This window comes from Loxodonta africana, chromosome 3 (assembly GCF_030014295.1).
Source record: "Loxodonta africana isolate mLoxAfr1 chromosome 3, mLoxAfr1.hap2, whole genome shotgun sequence".
Classification (NCBI taxonomy): domain Eukaryota; kingdom Metazoa; phylum Chordata; class Mammalia; order Proboscidea; family Elephantidae; genus Loxodonta; species Loxodonta africana.
Window position 1 is genome coordinate 26716538 of NC_087344.1, and position 22916 is coordinate 26739453.

At 55.3% G+C, this 22916-nt stretch overlaps 2 protein-coding genes across 10 annotated transcripts; one reads left to right on the forward strand and one right to left on the reverse strand.

Moving 5' to 3' along the window:
- The first annotated feature begins 96 nt into the window (after window positions 1-96).
- Window positions 97-8220, forward strand: BEST2 (bestrophin 2). The gene is made up of 9 exons (XM_064280759.1): window positions 97-4317; window positions 4505-4599; window positions 5635-5868; window positions 5948-6102; window positions 6407-6484; window positions 6639-6791; window positions 6878-6958; window positions 7144-7298; window positions 7759-8220. The coding sequence occupies exons 1-9, from the start codon at window positions 4166-4168 to the stop codon at window positions 8183-8185; spliced, it is 1530 nt and encodes a 509-aa protein (XP_064136829.1). The 5' UTR covers window positions 97-4165; the 3' UTR covers window positions 8186-8220.
- Window positions 8166-20868, reverse strand: HOOK2 (hook microtubule tethering protein 2). Of its 9 annotated transcripts, none has more exons than XM_064280753.1 (23): window positions 20717-20824; window positions 20488-20554; window positions 20142-20227; window positions 20000-20072; window positions 18506-18556; window positions 18281-18413; window positions 18113-18180; window positions 17702-17764; window positions 17312-17392; window positions 17058-17218; window positions 16836-16976; window positions 15704-15905; window positions 15247-15357; window positions 15051-15138; window positions 14424-14493; window positions 13527-13664; window positions 13351-13438; window positions 13112-13146; window positions 11449-11531; window positions 11262-11365; window positions 10901-11011; window positions 10762-10836; window positions 8168-10681 (listed from the first exon to the last, which is right to left on the reverse strand). In XM_064280753.1, exons 5-23 carry the CDS (start codon window positions 18539-18541, stop codon window positions 10532-10534), a joined length of 1938 nt encoding a protein of 645 aa, XP_064136823.1. In that variant the 5' UTR covers window positions 18542-18556; window positions 20000-20072; window positions 20142-20227; window positions 20488-20554; window positions 20717-20824; the 3' UTR covers window positions 8168-10531. The 9 variants fall into 9 exon arrangements, with proteins under 9 accessions (XP_064136826.1, XP_064136821.1, XP_064136823.1 ...); XM_064280755.1 differs by having other exon boundaries at window positions 20536-20554; window positions 20717-20807; XM_064280750.1 differs by lacking the exon at window positions 20488-20554 and having other exon boundaries at window positions 11262-11362; window positions 20717-20868.
- Window positions 20869-22916: the final 2048 nt, after the last annotated feature.

Sequence of the window (22916 nt, forward strand, 5' to 3'; positions counted from 1 at the left end):
CTTTAACTGCTGCGGATGTTTATAATGGGGGCTGGGAATGGTGCTTCTGCATACAGTTGCACTGCACCATCCAGAGGGCTGCCTTCACAACAGGGCTTCGAACCAGTTTGTTCTGGTTTGAACCTCTGCTGAGAATTTGCATTTCTGACAAGTTCCCTGCCGAGAATTACCTTTCTAACAAGTTCCCAGGAGATGCTAATGCTGCTGGTTAGGGACCAATTCTGAGAACCACTAGTAGAGCAGAGGTTCTCAGAATGTATTATATGTAAGAATCACCTGGGGATCTTGTAAAAATGTAAATTTTGAGTCAGTATGTGTGGGGTGGAAATGCAAATCCTCAGCAGGTTCAGAGCCCTGGTTCACAAAACCAAAAAAACCAAACCCATTGTCATTGAGTCAGACCTACAGCGACGCTATAGGACAGAGTAGAACTGCCCCATAGGGTTTCCTAGGAGCAGCTGGTGAATTTGAACTGCTGACCTGTTAGCAACTGTAGCTCACCATAGCTCTTAACCACTGTGCCAGCAGGGCTCCCGTGGTTCACAACAGAGACCTAATAAGTGTGTGTTGCAGCCATTTGGGAAGGAGGGTGGTGGGTAAGAGAATATAGGGGTGTCCCTACCAGGACTGTGAAGCCTGAAGTGGAGGAGAGGGGGATCTCCCCGGTTCCATGGAGGTTCAAAGTGTGGGAACCGGGTGCCCCCTCAGCTGGCCCCAGGCTGGTAGAGAACGGATTAGGTTGGCAGGGGGCCCAGTGCTGCCTGCTGTTTGGTTTGGGAATTAGTGGGCGCCCTGGGCAGAGGCTGGGCTTGCCAGACTGGGGATTAACAGTCTCCACCCCCTGCCAATTTCTGCCTCCTGAGGTAGCATTGCCCCTCCCACACAGTGCTGCAGCCGGGGGTTGGGGGGGTACTGACTAGGGGTGGGTTAGCAGAGGACTTGGGACATGGCCCCTGAGTTCCATTGTCCGTGGAGAGCTTTCTCACTGAGTGGCTACAGCACGTTTCCTGCCGTCTGAGATTCAGTCCACTCATCACTAACTAAAATGAGGACGTTAAGAAGAGCCACTTCACAGAGCCATGGCACAAGTCCTCCAAGACAGTGTGCACACTGGAAGGCATCTGCCCTTTACCCCTCCCTTATGCCACTGCCTCAGGAGCCCTATGATCCCCAATTCAGAGACCCAGGACTGGGAATGACCTTGGGCAGCTGCAAGTTCCAAGCTGAAGCTGGTTGTGAGGAGAGGACAGAAGTGGATGTGAGGACACACATGAATCAGGAGGTGGTGGTGAGGTGTGCCAAGGTGTGTGTGCAAGGGGGACTCAGCCACGAGTCTAGCCATGCCCCCCCTCCCCCACTTGACTGCTGGGTGTGCAAAAGCAGGTACGGGCACGTTGGGGTGATGCATGTTAACACTGAGGTACAACCTGGTCCAAAGACCCCAGACTCCTGGCCAAACTGCCTGGCTTCAAATCCTGACTCTGCCACGAACAAGCTGTGTGTGTCCTCAGCCTGCTTCCCTACCTGGAGCATCACCTTCATAACCCTGCTTGTAGGGATTCAATGAGGTAGAATATGTAATGCCTCTAGAACAACGCCAGGCATGTACCAACCAAGAAGCGTTATTAGTCACTGTTACTAAGTATGTGTACTAGCCCAGGCAACCTGCCCCTGGGCCCGTGGGGGTTCAGCAGTCAGTGGGTATGTGTTTGAGCTGGGGGCAGGTGTCGGGGGGGAGATGATGAGACAAGCGGGCTAGCTCAGTGAGTGTGAAAACGCTTTACAGGAGGCTGGTCAGAACAGAGCCCGTAAGCACACAGCCTGCCCCCTCCCCAGGTCTGGCAGCTGGTGGCCCTGCCCAGCACCAGCTGGGCCCCCTTTTATGGGCCATTCGGCAGCTGGACAGCGGAGGCACGGGTTCGAGGTGGCCGGCCTGGGTGGGTTCCTAATTACCCCGGGCGGGGTGGACATCTGCCAGGCTAGGAACGCAGTGTCCTGGCCTGCCAGGCCTCAGGGCGGGGCCGTGGAGACATCCGCACTGCTAGCAATTGGGCAGGCACAAGGGATGCGGGAGCACCCACCTGAGGGCATTCCTCCCTGGGCTGGCACCCTGAGCCCCTGGCCCCCCAAACCAGTCCGTGCATTGGAGTAGGTGAGGCTGGGGATGAGGATGCTGTTTGTGCCAGGCTGGAGGTGCCTCCTTTGTAGGCCTGTGTGGAGGAGAAACAAGTGTCCCATATCCCTGTGGAACGTGAAGATCAGGTTTTGGATCCCTAAGCTTGTGTGTTCACGGCAATGTTGAGCATCTGAGAGCTATGAGTGTTTATGGGTGTGTGTGCACTCATAGAACAGTGAAAGGAAACATTGGGGAGGGGATTGTCTTATGTATTGATATGCAAATGCAGGTGAGTTTCCTGATAGGGGGCTATGGTCATGATCCCGCTCAGAGGTGAACTTCTCCATCTGCCCTTCTGTGAGTGTGACCCAGGGGACCTCTAGGGCCCACTCTGACTTCGGGACTGTGTGCCACTGTCTTGAGGGGAAGTGTTAGTACATCTGGTGTCGTTGTGCTGTGGAGATCAGAAGAATCACACGTTACTCTCTCAGTGTGATGGTTTGTGGCTTTGTTGAGGGGAGGTGTTCTGGTGTCTGAGTGTGTAATGCGCTTGGCTGGCTGTGTGACCTTGTGTGTGTCTTTGTGACATGGTGTGATCCTGAGGGAATGCGAGGCCCCTCCTTTTGTCCCTGCCTGTGTTCTCATATCCTGTTTGGAGACTGTCAGTGTGCCTGAGAGCCTGGGGTATTAGGATACATCTGCCTATATATGTTGGGGAGAGGGGTAGAGCTGCGTATTGGGTGTGTCATGTGTGAACCTGGAAGTCTGTGACAGTGTGTACCACCAGCTGGGTCACTGTGGTTGTGTGAGACTAGGTTGAGGGAAGCTGAATTTGTGATTGTCTATGGCATGTTCGTGTGCATCTTTGTGACAGCATGATGACTGTGGAGTGACCCACAGAGAGAGACTCTAGGAGTGGGAAGGAGACAGTCCCTGCCCCTCCGCCAGCTCCAAGATCCCTGGCCCGACAGCAAGTGGGAGGGTGATCAGCCAGGCAATGGAGGGAAAGGCAGACTTCTCCCCCTGCCCCAGGTAACAAACTGACCAGCTTCTCCAAACAAAGTTCCAAGGCTGCAGCTGAAGGGGCGGGCCAGGGAGGGGCCGCCCCTGCCCACTTCCCAGCCCCGTCCAGCTCAGGGTCTGGCTCCAGCCCCACCCAACACTGAAGCCACCCGCCCATCCTGTCCCTGTCCCTGTGTGTCCTTGCATTCGCCACCCTCAACACAGGTGAGAAGGGCCCAGGCCTGGGGGGAAAGGGGCACCTTGGGAGCAGATGGGCCTGCGGGCAGGAATCCATCTGGAGTCCTCAGAGTGGAAAGTAGAGAGTTTGGAAGGCCAGAGGGGAGCAAAGAGAGGGAGGGTCAATGTGGATTTGGGAAAAGAAGGGGGAAGGGCAGCACAGGCAGTTAAGTGAGAGGTGGAGAAAGCTAGAGCCGCCAAGTGCAGGAAAGGGGAAGAGGGGTCAGCCTGCGGTCAGCCTGCAGCAGTGGGACCGAGGGATGGGGACAGAGGGTCAGCGCTGTAAAGAGAGTGCAGGGGTAGAGCATGGGCCAGTACTGAGAGCTGGGGGAGTGGAACCAACCAGAGGGCCAGAGGTGGGGGCTAAGGGATGGGAACTGGGGGGAGGGGGTCGGAGCCCTAAGCCTAAGTACTGAAGCACTGGGGCGCAGAAAGTGGAGGAGGCTATAGATGGCATCCTGGGGAGGGGCAGGGGATCAGGTAGAGGGCGCCGCCGCAGCGTCCGCGTGGACTCATGGCGCTGAGGGAGGGCAGGGTCTCCCGTTGGGCGGTCCTGGGAAGGGGGCTGGGAGAAGCAGGCGCCAGGCTCTGGGACCAGGAGTCCAGGGAAGGCTTCTGAGAGGGGGCTGGAAACCGGGACTGCGGTGTAGGGCGGCCTGAGCAAGACTGGGAGGAAAAGTGAACCTGGACGGGCCGGAGGGGACGGTGCACTCAGTCCGCCCCGCACCTCCGCAGCCCCCAGTTTCTCAGCCCACAGGCCGGGGGCTGGCCCAGACCCCTCTCCTTAGGCCTGGTCCGCCCGACGCCGCGATGACCGTCACGTACACAGCTCGCGTGGCAAACACGCGCTTTGGCGGCTTCTCGCAGCTCCTACTGCTGTGGCGCGGGAGCATCTACAAGCTTCTGTGGCGCGAGCTGCTCTGCTTCCTGGGGCTCTACATGGCGCTGAGCGCTGCCTACCGGTGAGGTGCCTCGGGGTGGAGGGTGCAGGCCAGAGCTCCGAGCTGGTGGGGTGCCACACGCTCTAGGGAAGGAGGTGGCCCGCAAGAGAGGGCTGGGGAGGGGCCCTGGTGTACCTCAGGGCGCGGAAAGTGAGATCTGCAGCTGGGGAGGGGACCCTCCTGTGACACCGCACCCCCTCACTTCCAGCTTTGTGCTGAGTGAAGAGCAGAAGCGCTACTTTGAGAAGCTCGTCATTTACTGCGACCAGTACGCCAGCCTCATCCCAGTTTCCTTCGTACTCGGTGCGGTCACACCCTCCCCTCATTACTGTGACCCTGAGACCCTCATTTCTATTTACACCTTTGGAGATCCCATTCCTGCCTCTCTGAGACACCCCTCAAATACAACCCTTACAGCCTCCACCCCATTCCTTGGTCCTGAGACCCTGGATGTCACCAGGCACACGTCCTTCAGTATCCTCATGAGAGCTCCGTGTCACTCATAAGTTTATCCTTGGTCACCTCAGGGACTCCCACCTATGTTTGCATGAGACTAGTAGTGTCCTCCCCCACAAGTCCTGGGCCCCCAGAACCCCCCTCAAGTTATCTGTATGACTCCATCCTCTCAAGTCCAGCCAGGCAGGCATTTATCTGACATGTCTTTGTCCCCAGTGACTTCGTGCAACCCCAGATTTCCAAACCATTGTCCTGAGCCTACACAGATGGGGTGACCAGCCTGTCCAGAGCTCCCTGATATTTGTTGCTGTTGTGTGTCATCAAGTCGATTCTGCCTGGTAGCAACCTTACAGTACACAGTAGAACTGCCCCATAGGGTTTCCTAGGCTGTAATCTTTACAGGCTCAGATCCTTTATCTAACCTCTTCATGTGTTTCTGGCTCAGGGCTCATGCGGCTGTTATAGCAAGCCTTCCCAGGTGTCCTTGATGTACACCTCCACAAACTGGAGCCCTTCCCCATGTTCTGGTCCCTGTGCCCCCAGCTCAGTGGCTCCCTGTGGCTGGGATGACAATCTGTCCATGTACTTCTAATACGGGCCCTATGTCTCCACCCCCAACTGAGACTTCAATTCCCCAACTCAGGTGACTCCCAAGTAACCAGGATGACCCAGCCTGCTCCGTCTCTCTGGCGTCTTCTCATGCCTGGGACCCCCAAGTTCCCACCCACTCTGACGCAGTCAGAGTGACCGACCTGCCCCTGCGTCCCTCATGCAGACTCTATGGCGCGCCTTCTCCCACCACCTGGCACCTGGTCCCATACCCCACCCCCACCCGCAGCCCTGGTGTCTGCACTAAGTCTTCTATTCCCTGCTCACCCGCAGGCTTCTACGTGACGCTGGTGGTGCACCGCTGGTGGGACCAGTACCTCTGCATGCCGCTGCCCGACGCGCTCATGTGTATGGTTGCGGGCACCGTCCACGGGCGCGATGAGCGCGGTCGCCTCTACCGGCGTACGCTTATGCGTTACGCAGGACTCTCCGCCGTGCTCATCCTGCGCTCGGTCAGCACCGCCGTTTTCAAGCGCTTCCCCACCGTGGACCATGTAGTAGAGGCTGGTGAGGCCAGGGTGAAATGGGGCGGGGGCGGCGTAAGGGCGTGGGAATGGACGAGCAACCCCTGGCCCCGCCCCTCCAGGGTTTATGACCCGCGAAGAGCGCAAAAAGTTCGAGAACCTCAACTCATCCTACAACAAGTTCTGGGTGCCCTGCGTCTGGTTCTGCAATCTGGCGGCTCAGGCCCGGCGCGAGGGCCGCATCCGCGACAACAGCGCCCTCAAGCTACTGCTCGAGGTGGGCCTGCCAGAACCGTTTGTGCTGGGATGAGGCCATTTATATAGATGTACCAGAGAAAATTGGGCCCCTGGAGTTGGGTCAGACAGCAGCCCTGCCTCATGCGTCCAAGGCAGCAGATTCTAAACACCCTCAAGGGTGCATGGTGCCCTGCACTCCTGGTGTTCACTCATAGCCAAATACTCTCCCTGAAACCCCAGAAGCACACTCCCGTCTCCCACCAGACGTAGACTAACCTCCATCCCAGCTAATCATATTTAATTCTCACAATTCACGCCTCCTCATGACCTGTATCCACCCCCAGGAGCTGAATACGTTCCGGGCCAAGTGCGGGATGCTCTTTCACTACGATTGGATTAGCATACCTCTTGTGTACACCCAGGTAACCCCTCCCCCGTGTCTCCGTTTATATCTGGTGACAAGGGGAGACAGAGCCAGCTAAGGCCCCCAACCCAAGGACGCCTAGACCTAGCCCAGGTTCCTCGATGACCCTGAGCCTGGGAGAACCCTGACCTGCTGGCCTGCCCTCCTCCCAGGTGGTGACCATCGCAGTGTACAGCTACTTCCTGGCCTGCCTCATCGGTCGCCAGTTCCTAGACCCAGCGCAAGGCTACAAAGGCCACGACTTGGACCTGTGCGTGCCCATCTTCACTCTGCTGCAGTTCTTCTTCTATGCCGGTTGGCTCAAGGTGAGTGGGGTCTCGGGGTGGGGACGCCGGAGCGGAGTGGGGAGAGGTTCTCAAGGCTCCGCCTACCCCTTCCCAAACCCACTCAGGTTGCGGAGCAGCTCATCAACCCCTTCGGAGAAGACGATGACGACTTTGAGACCAACTTTCTAATCGACCGCAACTTCCAGGTGAGACTCTCGCTGTTGTGGCCATCCCTGGCTCCAAAGACCTCCAGCTCTGGCCCCAGAGCGGGCCTGGCCTCATCCCCGCCAACACCATCCTGAACTACACTCTCACCCTCCTTGAGGGATCCACGGCGTGGTCCGGGCGCTCTGCCTCACCCCCACCGCGCTCCGCGTATCCGCGCCCGCAGGTGTCGATGCTGGCCGTGGACGAGATGTACGACGACCTGGCCATGCTGGAGAAGGACCTGTACTGGGACGCGGCCGAAGCTCGCGCTCCCTACACGGCGGCCACCGCCTTCCTGCTGCAGCAGCCCTCCTTCCAGGGCTCCACCTTCGATATCACGTTAGTCAGCGGGAGAGGGCGGGGCTGCTTGGGGGCGGGGCTCATGCCTTTGAGGGATGTGTCTGACCGAAGGGACTATAGGGCACGAGGACAGGGTTTAGGGCTAAATCCTACGGGGATTGGGAGTATGAGGATTAGAAGGGCAAGGGTTGAGCTCGGAGTCAAGAAAAAAAAAAATGAGGGGTGGGGCCTCATTTTGGGGCTGGGTTAAGGTCTGAGGATGGAGTTGGTCAGAGACGGTGAAAAGGATACGGGGCGGAACAAAGACTGGAGCTTTGGGGCTTGTGTTTGAGCAGAGGCAGAGGATGAGGCCAGGCTCTGGCGTGAGGAGCCAAGTCTTTTGGGATATGTGGGGCAAAAGGCTGGATGGAACCAGGGGAAGCAGCGTGCCTCGGTCCCAGATGTGTCAATCAAGGAGAGGGGCGTTGCCGCAGCGCTTACTCGGCTGTCGGTCCCGCAGCCTGGCCAAAGAGGACATGCAATTCCAGCGACTAGACGGCGTGGACGGGCCGCTGGGGGAGACGCACGGAGACTTCCTGCAGCGCCTCCTGCCGGTGGCTGCGGGCACGGCCGGAGGCCTGCTGGGCCGGCGCCTGTCGATGTTGCTTCGCAAGAACAGCGGCGTGTCGGAGGCGTCTATAGTAGCCAGCTGCGCGTGCGCCACCGCCCCCGATGGCGCGGCCCAGGACTGCAGCTGCGAGGACCCGCTGCTCGACCCAGGCCTGCGGGAGCCTGAGCCCGAGCTCCCCGCCGGTCCCGAGCTGCCTGTGCCCGCACCCGGGCCTGCCGCCGAACCCTTCACCTTGGTGCCCATGCCTGGGCCCCGAGGGCCAGCGCCGCCCTGGCTGCCCAGCCCCATTGGCGAGGAAGAGGAGAATCTGGCCTGAGACCCTCCGACCTAGGAAGCCCAAGGGCAGAGGACCAAGCCGACACAACACAGCACGCAGTCCGCGGATCCAGGTCTGCAAAAGCCGTTTGTGAACTTCTCTTTTCCCCCATCCCCACCTTCACTCCCCCTTTGACTTTTCCCCAGTGACCCACTTCCTGTGTGCAGCCTGGCTTTGGCAAAGAGGCTAAGGGCCGGAGATTCCTCCAACTTCTTTGAACAGGGGGTCCTTAACACCAGCTCTACTTCTCATCCCTATTGCCTGAAAGGCTTCCACCAGTGCATCCTGCCTTTATTCTTAGAATGGAGATGGATGCCTACCGCATTGAGTTGTCCTGAGGATGAAATAAAATGACAGCTTTAAAGCCTTTACTACGTAATAACCAAAACCAAACCAAACCAGTTGCTGTGAAGTCAATTCCCAACTCATGGCCACCCCATGCGTTTCAAAGTAGAACTGCAATCCATAGGGCTTTCAATGGCTGTGACTGTTCATAATTTAGATCACCAGGCCATTCTTTCGAGGTGTCTAAGAGTGGATTCAAAATGCAAACGTTTTAGTAGTAGCCACTTGTGCTACCCAGGGACTCCTTGGTACATAATAGGTGCTCAATAAAATGTTGTTTATACTCAAACATTGTCAGTGTAATGTATTAAGTAAGGTTTGGGAATTCTTCCAGATTCACATGGAATCTTCCCTTGTCCACTTCTCCCCAACTTCTGTTATCTGAAATGCCCCCCAACAGTACCCCAGACTTCACTCATTCATTAATGTGCCAGCCACTCTCCCAGACCACAGCTTCCTCCTGCCAGCTGTTTCATGATTCTGCAAGTGACAGCCCCCCCACACACACATTCCTGCATTCTCAAGTACTCCTCAGAGCTCCAGATCTTGATTTAATCATATGCTGATGACTCCTGAATTTAGAAGTCCAGCCAGGATTCCTCCCAAACTCTAGACCCAGAGAGCCAACTGCTTCCTTGGCTTCTCCTGGCCTTTTATCACATTTGGGACACCCCAAATATATCACACCCCAAACCAGCTCCCTTTTGCCTCCCCAATTTGCCCCACCCTCTTTATCCTTCTAGATGATAAGGCCAAAACCTTGGCATCATCCTTGTCTCCTGTTCTTTCACCCCTTTCCACATCAAACCAGCATCAAATTCTATCAGCTCTGCCTTCAAGTTGTATGCAGAATCCAATCACTTCTCATGCCTCCAGGGCCCCACCCTGGACAGAGCCCCACTATCACCCCCCTGAACTAGGCGCTTCTGCCTCGATCACCTGGCTCCTGCCCCTGATCCCCAAGAGTGGCCAGACAGTGCCTGTGAACACCTGAGTCAGGGCATGTCCCTCCTCTGCTCAGAACCCTCTATGGCTCACCTCACATGGAATAAAAGTCAAAACCCTTCCTGCGGCCAACAGGCCCTCACTGTCTCACTCTTCACCTCCCTGTCTGAATCTCCTCCCAGTCCTACCTCACTCACACCTCTCCAGGCACACTGGCCTCCTCACTGTACCTCTAGGCCTTCAAGGTCCCCCCTTGGGGCCTTTGCACTTGCTGTTCCCTCTACCTGGATTGTTCCCCCCCCCACCCCATATCCACATGGCTACTCCCACACCTCCTGCACACGTCACCTCCTTGGTGAGGTCTCCTTTCATGGCCTTTTATTAAAAATGTTCACATCTAAAATCCATCTCCTGCACCCCCATCATTCTTTCCGGCTTTATTTGTCTGACACTTCTCATATCAAACTTATATTTATTTATCGCCTGTCTCCCTTCATAGGAAACGTCGGCTTCGCGAAGGCAGAGATTTTTGCCTAAAGATTCTCCAAATGCCACCATCACCACATACACACACACACACAGACACTAACATGAGCTTCATGATCTTCACCTCCCATTGGATGCTACCACTCACTCACACTTTAGTAAGAACACAAGCCAAGCCCTTTCTTAAAAGCAATGGTACAGCAGAGAGGAAAGGAAGTTGAGTCCCCAGCCCACCTATACTTCCCTTTACCTCGGAGACCAGAGTCCAGGAAGGGCAGAATTAAAGTCTTTATTATTCTTTGTCTCAGATATAAAATCAGACCCTCTCCAGTTCATTAACCCCAAAGAGAGAATCAAGGATAAGAATAACATCGCTAGCTAAAAAAAAACAGGCCTATATCTGCCTCCTGCCCCGCCTCCCCCAATCTGGGAGAGCAAGGGTCAGGGGTCATAACTCCAAGGCTCCAAGTAGCTGGCCAAGGCCTGATACTGGGGCATCATGTGAGGTGTGGGAACCCAGTGTGGATTAAGCCCTGGCTGTCTGGGCAGAGAGCAGGATCCAGAGGCCCATCAGTGCTTGTCACTGGGACGCAGATTCAGGGATGCCAGGCGTCCCAGGGGTCCACGGCGAGTGTTGGTGGCCAGCCGCTGCTGTGCCAGGAAGGATTGGGCATGGGCAGGTGCCCGTTCTTCCCCAGCTCGCTGCTGCAAGGCCATGCCCTGGAGGGGAAGCGGTAGGGTTAGGTCCAGTGAGCCCAGAGGAGCCCCCAACTCTATGGCCTCAGTGCTGGTGTACTCACCATATTATACCAGGCACTAATTAGCAGCTTTTCTTCCTGCTCCCGCTGACTTCGACTCTTCTCAAAGTCCGTCTGCTGAGGAAGCTACAGTCAAGGGCCTGGATGGGCAGGACCAGTGTGATGGGAAAAGGACACTCACCTCCAGGTGCCGGATGCGGAAGTCCCGCTCCCGGAGCTGTGTCTGCAAGTCATGGAGTTCTGGGGGTGCACCCCCAGGTGGCCGTTGCTTGGGTTCCAGGGTCTGGATGACCTAGGAGTTGGGGAAGACACAGCCCGGGTGAGCTCATGACATGCTGGGTGCACTTTATGTTACAACCTGTGGCAGTGGGAGGCATGCAGAGTCTGTGACGTGGTGTGGTATGACAAGCGTGGGCATGTGGAACAGAGAGGCATGAACTGGTGAGAGCATAAGCCAATGGGAGGCAAGGCTCAAAAGAGGGTGGGGGCCTTGGGGAGAAGTCTCAGTAAGAGACCTATGCCCCACCCCCCCGCATCCTCACCGTCCGCGCCTTGTCCACATAACGGCGGTACCGCTCCTCCATGGCCCTCAAGTCTGCATCCTTCTTCTGCAAGCTGTGCTGCAGCTCCTCAATGCGCCGGGCTGCTGGAGAAATGAGGTGACCCCTCATCTCCACGCCCAGCTCTTGCTCCCCCTGCCGTCAGACCTCCCCCCAGGGTCCCACTTACTGCTGCTGTCGGCAGGTGGCTCTAGCTCCTCGATGTACTCACGCTTCCGCTGCAGCTCCAAATCTGCCTCGTGCAGCTTCTGCCTATGGGCAGGGGAGGGGCAGCTGCAGGCTGACCTCCAGGTTCTATTTCTCCTCTCCTCCCATGGCAGCCACAGCCTCCCCAGCTGGCCAGAAATGCTCCTACCCTGCCCAGAGCCATGTCCCCTGCCCCACCATCTCCTCAGTCATCAATCAAAGCCACCATCCTCCATATCGCCTAGACCCATGGCCCTGGAACCAGCCATTTCTCCCCTTCTACAGCCCCCGCTCTAATGCGGCCACCATCATCCCTCCATAGCCTGTTCCAGTCCCAATCCCTCAGTTCCATTCTCCACCAGGCAGCAGAGAGATCTTTCTAGAATGCAAATCTCTTCTAACAGAAGGAGATGCTAACCAAAGCTTGACAGTGCTGCCATCTGTGGGTAAACTCCAAAGAGTTCTGACAGACATTCCATCTGTGAGACTGCGGCACAGTGGACATGAACATGGTATAACATCGAATAGTAGACTTTCTGCTCTGTGCACTAAAATTACAAAGGCCTGTAGCCTTTTAGCCCCAATTCCACTTTTGTGATATATTTACAAGGTTATACTTTGACGCATTATTTGAAATTGCAAATACCTAGAAAGGAACAATTATAATACCCACAAATGAAATGGGACGGGCCAGCCCTTCTCAACCAGAATTTCATAGAAGAATTAAACCCTAGTGCCCCAAGGCATCCATCGTAGTGCTCCAGAATACTACTAGCTACTCCCATCCTGGAAACCTTGGTGGTCTAGTGGTTAAAGGCTACGTCTGCTAACCAGAAGGATAGCAGTTCAAATCCACCAGGAGCTCCTTGGAAACTCTATGGGGCAGATCTACTCTGCCCTATAGGGTCACTGTGAGTTGGAGTCAACTCGATGGCAATGTTTTTTTTTTTTTTTTTTCTTTTGTACTTTCATCCGGGGAGAACTGAGAAAATACCGTGGAAATCATTTTCTGCTAGGCTTAATTTTTCCATGGAACCCCAGCTGATGAAGGCTGCTATCCTTGTAAAAAAATAATGTATTTAGTCATTTGGGGAAATTTTCCAGCCATCTTGTTAAGCCAGAAAAGCTAAGTGCAGACAAGCACATTTTAAGCTGCGTTTTGTATAAATAAGGGTTGAGAATAAAAAACTATATTCATGTTCACTTGCATTTGCTTTTAAAACTCTGTAAGGATTGTCCATAACAAACAAATAGGAATGGGGTTGGGGTGGAAACTGAGTCAATGCAGTAGGCTGAGAGGTAGACCACTTCTCTCTGTATAGCTTGGTATATGTTTTGGGTTGGTTTTTTTTTTTTTTATGTCTTAGTTTTTGAAGCATAAGTTTGACAGCTTTTTAGTTTCTCTTTTAAAAAATACATTAAATACAAAAGGCAAATAAAGTATCACTTTATCATACTCCCCTCCAAGTCTGAAATCCCTTCCATGGCTCCATAATGATCCCCCCAAACAGTGACACTCCTTCGCTTGGCCTGTAGGGATCTGAGCCCTCAGTCTTCTTCAGCTTTCCTCCATCCCACACTAAATCCATCCCCCACCTTTGTTTGTGGGCCCTTCCCCATTGGAATGCCCTCCCTCTGGGACTCACAGATGCTCCTCCAGCTTCCTCTTCAGCAGGGTAGGCTGGAGGAAGAGAAGAGGCAGGAGATGACTAGGGGTTCAGAGGCCCTGAACCCCTTCCTCGGTCAGGGTAGGGTTACCAGCCACAGCCCTTTGTACTTACAATAGCCTACACAGGGCATCAGGCAGCAGGGGGAGGAAGGGAGAGAGAGAAGGGTTACTGGGGGGTGTGTGGGAAGGCCAGGCAGGGAAGAGGTGAGCACTCACATCCTCGCTCTTGCCCCCCTGCTCCTGCAGGGCCTTCTGCAGTTCCTCCACCTGGGCCTGCAGCTCTGACAGCTGCTGCTGGTTCAGCCTGCGGGGTGAGATCCTCTCAATGCCTGTGCCCCCTCCACCCAGCCCCCTCCAGGCACACAAGGCCCTCGGCTCCTCCAGGCCCTCACCGGTGCTGCGTCTCCAGCCCGTGGCGCGCGCGATTGGCCTCCTCCAGGTGGCGCTGTAGTTCCTCCTGCCGTTCACGGTCCGCCGCCTCCTGCTGGCACAGCCGCTTGTTCTCCAGCTGAAGCCGCAAGAGCGTCTCCCTACCCAGTAAGGGGTGAGAAGAGCTGGGGACCAGCAACCCCGCAGCCCTGCTCAGGCTGGGGAGGAGGGCAGGACAGAGCTCTGGGGAAGAGCCCAGCAAGGCTGGACCATGGGGTAGGATTAGAGTACAGGCGAAAGGGCCAAAGTATGGTTGGGCAGAGTGCTGGGGGGGCAACCAAGCGAGGAGCCAAAGTGGGCGGGGCTGTAAACTGAATTTCGGAGCGGAGTCAGGCAAAGGCGGTGCTACAGCGGTGAGAACAGTGGGGACAGGGTGGGGTGGCATTAGTCCTGGGAAGGCACAGGGACTGAACCTAGCAAAGGTTACGCTAAGAGGAGGACTGGAGCCTGAGAGTAGAGCCAGGAGGCAAAGCTAAGTATGGGGTATAGGGTCTAGGGGCAGAGCTAAGGCTCTAGGGGTGACTCAAGTGACAGCTGGGGTGGACTGGGAATTGGAAGCCGATGTGGGTGGGGCCAAGCATAGGATTTGTGTACTGGGAGCGCAGCCACACGGGTTGAGCCTAATTTGCATACTAATTTGTGTACTGAGGATGGATCTGGAGAGGCAAAGCCTTGGAGCTGGGCTAGAAGCCCTGGGTCAGGTAAGAGCAGAATTAGGAGAGTGGGTGGGGCTAGGAGCTAGGCTGGCCTTAGGAGCTGAATTCAAGCAGAGTTAGTAATAGGGTTCACACACTTGGGGTGGGCTGAGGGAAGACCCTGGCAGGCCTGGGTGAGGCCTGGGCTCCCAGTTCCCAGGATACCTGAGCTCAGTAGGCAGGATCTCTGCTGCTAAGTTTTCCACAGCTGCCGAGGTGGAATCTAGTGATGGGTCTGAATAATTAAAAAAAAAAAAAATGCTACAGGTCTCTGCACACCCCTATGCTGCCCCTCTACTGCCCCAAGGGTCATCTTTCCAAGGATCACCTTTAGGGCTCAAGTTCAACCAAAAGCCTGGCTTGACACAAGCCCCACCCACTCTTTGCCCTTTCCCCACGCTAAGCCCTGGAGGAGAGGTCCCTGCCCAAGCTGCCCTTTTCTCCTCTAGCCTCCCTCCCAGACTGGTCTAGTTCTGTTCCCTGCTTAGACAAGCTCTTTTAGCCTGCCCTAATCACTCCAAGGAGCCCTGATGGTGCAGTGGTTAAATGCCAGGCTGCTAACCGAAAGGTCGAGGGTTCAAACCCATCAGCTAACCGCTCCACGGTAGAAAGCCTTGAAAACCCTGTGGAGCAGTTTTACTCTGTCCTATAGGGTCGCTATGAGTAAGAATCAACTTAATGGCAATGGGTTTGGTTTGCGTTTGGGTAACACCACTCCAAGCCAGGTAAGACCCCTCGACACCCGTTTTCAGGCCCAAGTCTCCACGCCCCCTAAGACAGCCTCCAGCTCACCGGCTGGGGACAGCCCCCGCGGCTGGAGCTGGGCACAGCGCAGTTCCTCATTGGCCTCTCGCAGGGAGTCGCGCTCCGCCAACAGCCGCTGGAGGAATGGGGTGCAAGAACCACATGAAGGACCTTCTGCTTCAGGAGAACTGTGCTACCCCACAGGGGGCAGGGCCGGGTTTGGGAAGTGGGATCTCAGCCTCACCTCCTTCTCCTTTGTCACTGACTCGTATTTTTCCTCCAGGTTGCGGCACTCAAAGAGCCATTTCTCGGCCTTCATGGCTTCCTCCTGCCTCTGACTCTGCAGTTCCTGCACCTAACAGGGGAGAGGAATGAGGGCTGCAGGGTTGGGAAGAGGGGCGTGAGTACAGCGCTCACCTTCAGGAGCTGGGCCAGAAGGACTCGCTGCGAAGAACTTGAGGGGGCACAACAACTTAGGGAAGGGGCGCGGCTTACAAGTCCAGATAGGGGACCCGACCCGGGTCGAGAGGGCTAGAGCCTAAAGGACTCTGGTCTATATAATAGGGAGGAGGAGGACTCAGGGCGGACTCAGCACAGCGCTGGGGGCGGGACAAAATGAGGAGTTGCACGTGGGGGGCGGGGCGACTCACTGCACCGAGATCTCCCGCCCCTGGCCCCGCCCACGGGCGACCCCGCCGCACCTGCCGCCGCTGCGCCTCCAGCTGGGTCCGCAGCGAGCCGGCCCGGCGCAGCTCCTCCTCCAGCTGCCGCGTGCGCTCGGCGTGGCCGGCGTTGCGCTCCTCTAGCTGCCGCACCTGCCGCCGCAGCTCCCTCAGCTCGCCCAGGCGGCGCCGGCAGCCGCTCAGTGTGGCCTCCAGCTGCCCAGCCCGCTCTGAGGACTGCCTGAGGGAGGAGGTAGGGCGGGGAGCACGCGGGGAGGGGGGGGTCTTTGGTCAGGCTTCAGCTTGGATGCAGGGCTTTCGGGGCAGAGGAGGGTGTCAGCCTGGGGCATTTGGGGTCAAGGTGAAGCGGTCAGGGATGGGGGGTGGTGTTCTTGGGGGCCTATAGGGGGCATAAGTGATCCTGAAACATCAATGGTTACAGTGGGGTCATAATCGAGGATCCCCAGGCGTAGAATTGCAGGGTCACAGAAGGGCTTTGGGGCTATAGAGGGAGTGATTGGGTCCCAGAGGGGGCTAAGGAGCCTCCAAGGACACTGTCGGGTAATGGGGTGGCTGTGGGGCAACAGCACTTTGGGGTCTGTGGAGGTGCAATAATGGGAACCCACTGGGCACTTCACAGGGATGTTGTAGGGTCACAGTGGAGCCCTTTGAGGTTATGGAAGGCACAGCAGGGTCTGGGAGGTGAGTGCTCCGGAGGCCCATCAAGAACTTTGGGGTTGCAGGAGTGCTAAGCAGTTATAAGGCGATACAGTCATGTCATGGGGGCACCTGAGGTCACAGGGGTCATGGAGGGCAGCATGGGACCCAAGGGCATGATTTGGCCTGGAATGGTACAGTGGGTCTGGGAAGCACTATGAGGGGCCCGGGCTGATTGGAGTTACAGGAATGCTATGGAGTCTGAGGGGTATAATGTGGGGTAACAAAGGAGCACTGTTGGGTCCTGAGAGCACCAGGGATTCAGGGAACGTGGTGGGGTCCAGGAGACATGAGGGGTCCAGGATGGTGCAGTAGGGTCTAGGGGGTACTGTGCAGTCTGGGAGACATTGTAGGGGTCCACTGGGCATTTGGGGGGTTACAGAGGTCCTGTGGCATTGGAGGGGCACTCTGGAAGCAGGGTATGTGGGGTGGGGACCCAGGGACCACTACTCACCGCAGTTCATCCATCTCATCCTTCAGGGCCTGTGCCTCCTGGGCCAGGCTGGTCAGCGCCTGGTTCCGCTGTTGTAGCTCCGTGACCTCCCGCTCCAGCTCAACACAGTGTAGATGATCGTCCTCCCTGCTGCTCTCCAGCCTGAGAAGCGAGGGGGCACATCAAGGGGCAGCACCCACCCAGTCCCCTGGTCTGCCTGGCCCCATCCCCATCTGATCACACCTGAAGTTCTCCTCCTGTAGCTGCTCCAGCTGGGACTGCAGCAGCAGCAGCTTCTTGGCAGTGAGGCCCATGGCTCCCTCACCCTCAGGCTGGCCCATTCGCTCTCGCAACACCGCGTTCTCCTGCACCAGGCTCTGCTTCTCCTCTGACAGGAGCACCAGCTGGGGGGAAGGGGTGGACAAGCTGGAGCTTGGAGGGGGCCGTGCCAGGGACCCAGCCTCAGGAGCACCAGTGTCCCCCAACCTTGGCCCCACCTGCCGCTCCAGGTCCAGACAGCGCTGCTGCAGCTCATCCCCCTCCTCAGCCTCCTCACTCAGGAAGTAGTACCTTCGGGACTGGGGAAATGGGCACGGGGGTGTTCGAGGAACTCGGGGATCTAGGGAAGGGACTAGGGGAAGAGAGGCTGGGGTTTATAGGGCCAGAGAAGAAGGAGCCAAGAAACCCTTGGGATCTAAGGAGAGAGAGATGGAAAACCAGGGGACTGGGGAAGGGCCATTCAGGAACCCTAGGGACCTGGAGAAGGAAGAGACTAGGACCCTGAGGGATGGGGATGGTTTGCAGGTTTATGGACAAGCCTCTTCTCCTTAGGCACCCCCGAGGATTTGTGACCTTTAACCTCAATAAGCCACCCCTTCACCCCTTACCTGGCTGTCAAAGTTCCCATATGTCTCCGGGCCCAAGGAGTCTGGGGTGTCTTTGGTCATGAGCTGGGGAGGAAGCATAGAGATGAGTTGGGCCCTTTGAGGGCAGCTTTCAAGGTTTCAGTGATCAGCCTGAGAACCTCTTCATCCTTCTGTCCCCAAGACCAGTTTTTCCTGATAACCCAGCCCCGAAGACTGCCCTGTGTCCCTCATGAAGGAGGCCAGGTCTTTTGAACTGGCTGGCTTGTGACTTGGAATTACTCGGAGCTGGCAGACACATGAGACACATGTCTGACCAACTGAGTTCCAGGCGGAGCCCAGACCTTTCCCAGGCAGGGCCTGTGCCCCATTCTCTCTGCCCTGGAGCTGCCCCATGCCCTGATACTCCTTGACACACTGGGCACTCCCACCCACCTCCTGGATGGCTTCCATCACCACATGCTGAACCGATTCCTCCAGTGTCATGATTCTCTGGATGTGCTCTGGGGATCAAGGTGGGGGAGACTGAGACCCAGACCCAGGGCGGTGGGAGGAGGGACTTCCTCAGGTCGTCCCCTAGAGACCCGCTTGCTCGCCTCATACCCTGCTTTTTCTCGCAGCTGATGGCACAGCCCAGCACCAGCTGAAGCAGCTTGCCAAGCTCTGCAGAGTCTGAGAATTTGCCAATGAGGCTCACGTCTGGGACGTGGTGCTCAGACACAGGGTGTCCCAGGACCTGAGGATGGGGTTGAGGGGGGTGTCAGGGCCTCACAGACCAACACTCACACTTCTCCGTTTGAACCGCTAAGTCCCTTAACAGTTACTCACATCCTGAGAGTATTCCACCAGGCTCTGTAAAATCATCTTCAGATTGCCAACCTGGGGAGGGACAAGGGCTGTGTAGGGATCCAGAGCCCCTCAGAAGGGGCCAAGCAATCCCACCCTTTCTACTCCATTCTTTTTTCTTCACTTCACCCCTCAATCCCTGGTAATCTCTCCTGTTTTTCCTCATTCTCTGTCTGAATGTCTCCTCCCCTGGGGACATTCTCCCTGGCTGTCTGTGCTTCTTGTCCACCTGACTATCTTTGTTCATTTGTCCCCAGAATCCAATCACTTCTCACCGCTTGCACCACCTCCCCTTTGCCCCAGCCACCATCATCTGTCACCTGGATTACTGCACCAGCCCCCTCTCACCCTCCACCATGCTGCCTGCATGCCATTCCTCTCCAAGTAGCCAGGGGGAGCTTTCTAAAACTCAAGCTAGGTTGTGTCTTTCTTCTGCTATAAGCCTTCCTTGACTTTCCACAGCACTTAAAATAGAGTCTGCATCCTCACCCCCAGCCAGTGAGGCCGCTGGTGACCTCTTCTCCTACCATTCTCTCCTTCTTACACTCTCTGGTCCAACCTACCTGCCATTCCTCCATCACACCAAACTTATTAGTGACTTGGGGGCCTTTGTCTTTGTTGTTCCCTATGCCTGGAATAGGAGCCCTGGTGGTGCAGCAGTTAACCACTTGGCTACTAACTGAAAGGTCAGTGGTTGGAACCCACCAGCTGCTCTGTGGGAGAAAGATGTGGCACTCTGCTTCCACAGATTTACAGCCTTGGAAACTCTATGGGGGCAGTTCTCTCTGTCCTACGGGGTGGCTATGAGTTGGAATAGACTTGACTGCAATGCCATACCTGGAATAAGGAGCCCCTGTTGGTGCAATGGTTAAGAGCTCAGCTGCTAACCGAAAGGTCAGCAGTTCAAACCCACCAGCCGAGTCAAGGGAGAAAAAATCTGGCAATCTGCCCCTATAAAGATTACAGCCTAGGAAGTGCTATGGGGCAATTCTAATTCTTCTCTGCATATAGGGTCACTATGAGTTGGAATCGACTTGATAGCACACAACAACAACACCACATCTGGGATACTCTTCCTCCTAATCTTATGCAGGGAACAGACCATCTCAAATAACCACCCAGCCACCCCAGTTGCTTTCTCTTATGACTCTGCTTTTATTGTCTCCATAAGACTCATTGCTGTTGGAAATTTTTATGTTTGTGTACGGACTGTTTGTCCACATCACTAGAATGTCAGCTGTGTGAGGGTAGATTTTGGTCTGTGTCATTCCTTGCTACATCCCTATACCTAGCAGGCACTGGGTGCTCAACAGAGTGAATGATCCTCCAAATGGTTGGTTGACCACTGGACATGTGTTTGACAATCTGTCTCCCTCGCTAGGTCGGTCCGTGCATCACTCAGGACATGTGTCTATTTGCCCTTTTCCTGGACAACTCTTCATCAACCTGTCCCCCAGTCATGAGTCCAACTGTCACCTTTGGTCTCCAGTTGTGACCTGGGTCGTCTGAGATGCCCTGAAGCCATGCCTCGTTGAACCAGGAAGGGTCTCTGGGGGTGAGAAGGTGGGATGAGCTCAGCTGGAAGGACCTTTTGGGGGCCCCCCTCAGCCACACTCACATCTGGTTCAGCACATAGGCTACTGCAAGACCGCTGCTCAGGTCCTGGGGGCTGGCACAGGGGGACGGGACATGGAACGTCTGCAACTGAGGCGAAATGAAAAGGGCAAGAGTTAGGGCCTGGGATCATGGAGCCACTCCCTGTTTTGCAGACTGAGGTCAGCAGGAGCTGGGACTAGCCTGTTGCTCCACCACACCAGCTCCACTGAGAAGTGGCCTCTGCTCACCTGGGACCAGAGGGGGCGCGGCCTTAGCTCACCTCTGCCCAACAAGCCCCACGCAACCAGGGAAGGACGGAACCACGAGTCATTTGAGCCTCACAGGGACCACGTGACTAGTTGGCTCACCTGTGCCCTCGCTTCACGTGACCCAGCCACAGAGGGGTAGGGCCTCACCTGTTCTTTCCACGCAGACCTGCCACGTGACGGAACCGGGTGCCAGAGTCCAACGGCCTCGTAGGCCCACGACCCCTTCCTCCTCCCAGCCCCAGAACGAAGAGGCGGGCTGAGCCAAGGTCGGGGCTCCCGGGCAAGAAAAGCGGGTGCACACCTGTTCCCAGCCCCGCCCCCGACCTACCCAGGTGAGCAGAGACCCGCATAGATCGGCTTTGTCCACACTCATAGCTCCGGATCGGATTCGACCCCAGCCTCGGAGCCACTGCCGATGCAGCCGCCTCCGAGTCTGCCACCAGAGAGGGCCGGTAGCCCCAACCTCCCGCTCGGCCTAGAGCGCCGCCCCGTCCCGCCCCACCCCTTAGGCGTAGGGTCCGCCCCCGTCACGTGATCTTTCTCAAGCGCGCCTGTATGCCTCCAACCCCGCCATCTTGGATCCGGGCAGCGATGGGCGTCCGCCCTGAGTCCTGCAGGTGGCCCGCCGCCCCTCCTCCCCTGGCTCTTTTGAGGGTAAGGGACCCTCATGATCAGCATTTGAGGCCGAGCTGCCTCACCCTTTTATATAGGCGCGTTAACTTCCTTTCCTTTCAATTGTAAGGAATTCTGTTTAACTACCACCCTCTTTCTGCAGTGACAGTTCTTTTATGATTGGAGCCTTAGTGTGCATGGGGGACTTGGAGGGTGGAATACTAATGGGCTCCTCCCAGTGGCTATGACTTGGGAGTCTCGCCCCAAAAGTAGACTAGGGGACACCAGGTATGGTACTAGGTTGGGAGCAGGAAGGGTCAACCGGACACATGTCCTGGGCGACAGACACACGGACCCAGCCTGGGTCAGTCTCCCACTGAGATTCCCCCTCCCCAGAGACCCGCGCCTGGCGTTCTCCTGCCGCTGAAACTGCGCGTCTCCACTAGGGGGCGCACAGACCGCGGGGATGATGCCTTCAAGGGACAGGGTGAGCCCTCCTGAGCACGCAGTGGAGGGGGCTCAAAGGAAAGTGATAATAATATGTAGTTGTTATTAGTTGCCCTCCAGTCAGCCAATACAGACGAAAGGTTAAACGCTCCTGTGTCATCTTCATGATCCTTGCTATGTTTGAGTCCATTGTTGTGACTACTGTGTCTGCCTTCCAACTTCAGGGGCTCATTTTCCAGCCCTATATAAGTCAAGATTCTATTGTAATCCATAGGGTTTTTTGGAAGTAGATATGCCAGGCCTTTCTTCCTACTCCCTCTTAGTCTGGAAGGTTGCTGAAACCTATCCACTATGGGTGGCTCTGCTGGTATTTGAAATACTGGTTACATAGCTTCCAGCATCATAGCAACATGCAAGCCACCACGATTGACAGATGGGTGGTGGATGACAACAGTGGTAACAAAATCACATCCACCATAGACTTTGTGTCTACTATTTGCAGTCCTTCTGCTAAGTGATTTAAATATCTTAGGTGGTTAAGCACTTGGCTGCTACTGCTAACCAAAAGGTCAGCAGTTCAAACCTACCAGTCACTCCATGGCAGAAAGATGTGGCAGTCTGCTTCCAGAAAGATTGTTATTGTTGCTAGGAGGCCTACTATATGGCATAAACAGAATACAAAGCATAACTACCAATGCACAAACACCAGAAGAGAAACTAGGTAACTGGGAGCTCCTAAAAATCAAACACTTATGCACATCAAAAAACTTCACCAAAAAGGTAAAAAGACAACCTATGGACTTGGAAAAAATTTTTGACTATGACATATCCGATCAGGGTCTAATCTCTAAAATCTACAAGATACTGCAGAACTTCAACCACAAAAAGACAAATAACCCAATTAAAAAATAAGCAAATGATATGAATAGGCACTTTACCAAGGAAGACATTCAGGCGGCTAACAGATACATGAGGAAATGCTCATGCTCATTAGCCAAATGCAAATCAAAACTACAATGAAAATACCCTCTCACCCCAACAAGGCTAGCATGAATTAAAAGAAAGCACAAAATAATAAATGTTGGAGAGGTTATAGAGACTGGAACACTTACACACTGCTGGTGGGAATGTAAAATGGTACAACCACTTTGGAAATTGATTTGGCACTTCCTTAAAAAGCTAGAAATAGAAGTACCGAAAGATCCAGCAATCCCAATCCTTGGAATATATCCTAAAGAAATAAGAGCCATCACATGAGTAGATATATGCACACCCATGTTCATTGCAGCACTGTTCACAATAGCAAAAAGATGGAAACAACCTAGGTACTTATCAAGAGACAAACAAATAAACAAATTATGGTATATTCACAATGGAATACTACACAATGATAAAGAACAATGATGAATCCTCAAAACATCTCATAACATGGATGAACCTGGGAGACAGTATGCTGGTTGAGATTAGTC

Bases quoted from the DNA above. Each gene is read 5' to 3' on its own strand.
- BEST2 (XM_064280759.1), top strand. From the start codon at position 4,166: ATGACCGTCACGTACACAGCTCGCGTGGCAAACACGCGCTTTGGCGGC. The intron at 4,318-4,504 runs GTGAGGTGCCTC...CCTCACTTCCAG, and splicing joins GCGCTGAGCGCTGCCTACCG to CTTTGTGCTGAGTGAAGAGC. The intron at 6,485-6,638 runs GTAACCCCTCCC...CCCTCCTCCCAG, and splicing joins TACCTCTTGTGTACACCCAG to GTGGTGACCATCGCAGTGTA.
- HOOK2 (XM_064280749.1), bottom strand. From the start codon at position 20,761: ATGAGTGTGGACAAAGCCGATCTATGCGGGTCTCTGCTCACCTGG. The intron at 14,494-15,050 runs GTGAGCTGGAGG...TTAATTATTCAG, and splicing joins GCGGGGGCTGTCCCCAGCCG to ACCCATCACTAGATTCCACC. The intron at 13,439-13,526 runs GTGAGGGCCTGG...CTCACCCCGCAG, and splicing joins GGGCTGGAGACGCAGCACCG to GCTGAACCAGCAGCAGCTGT.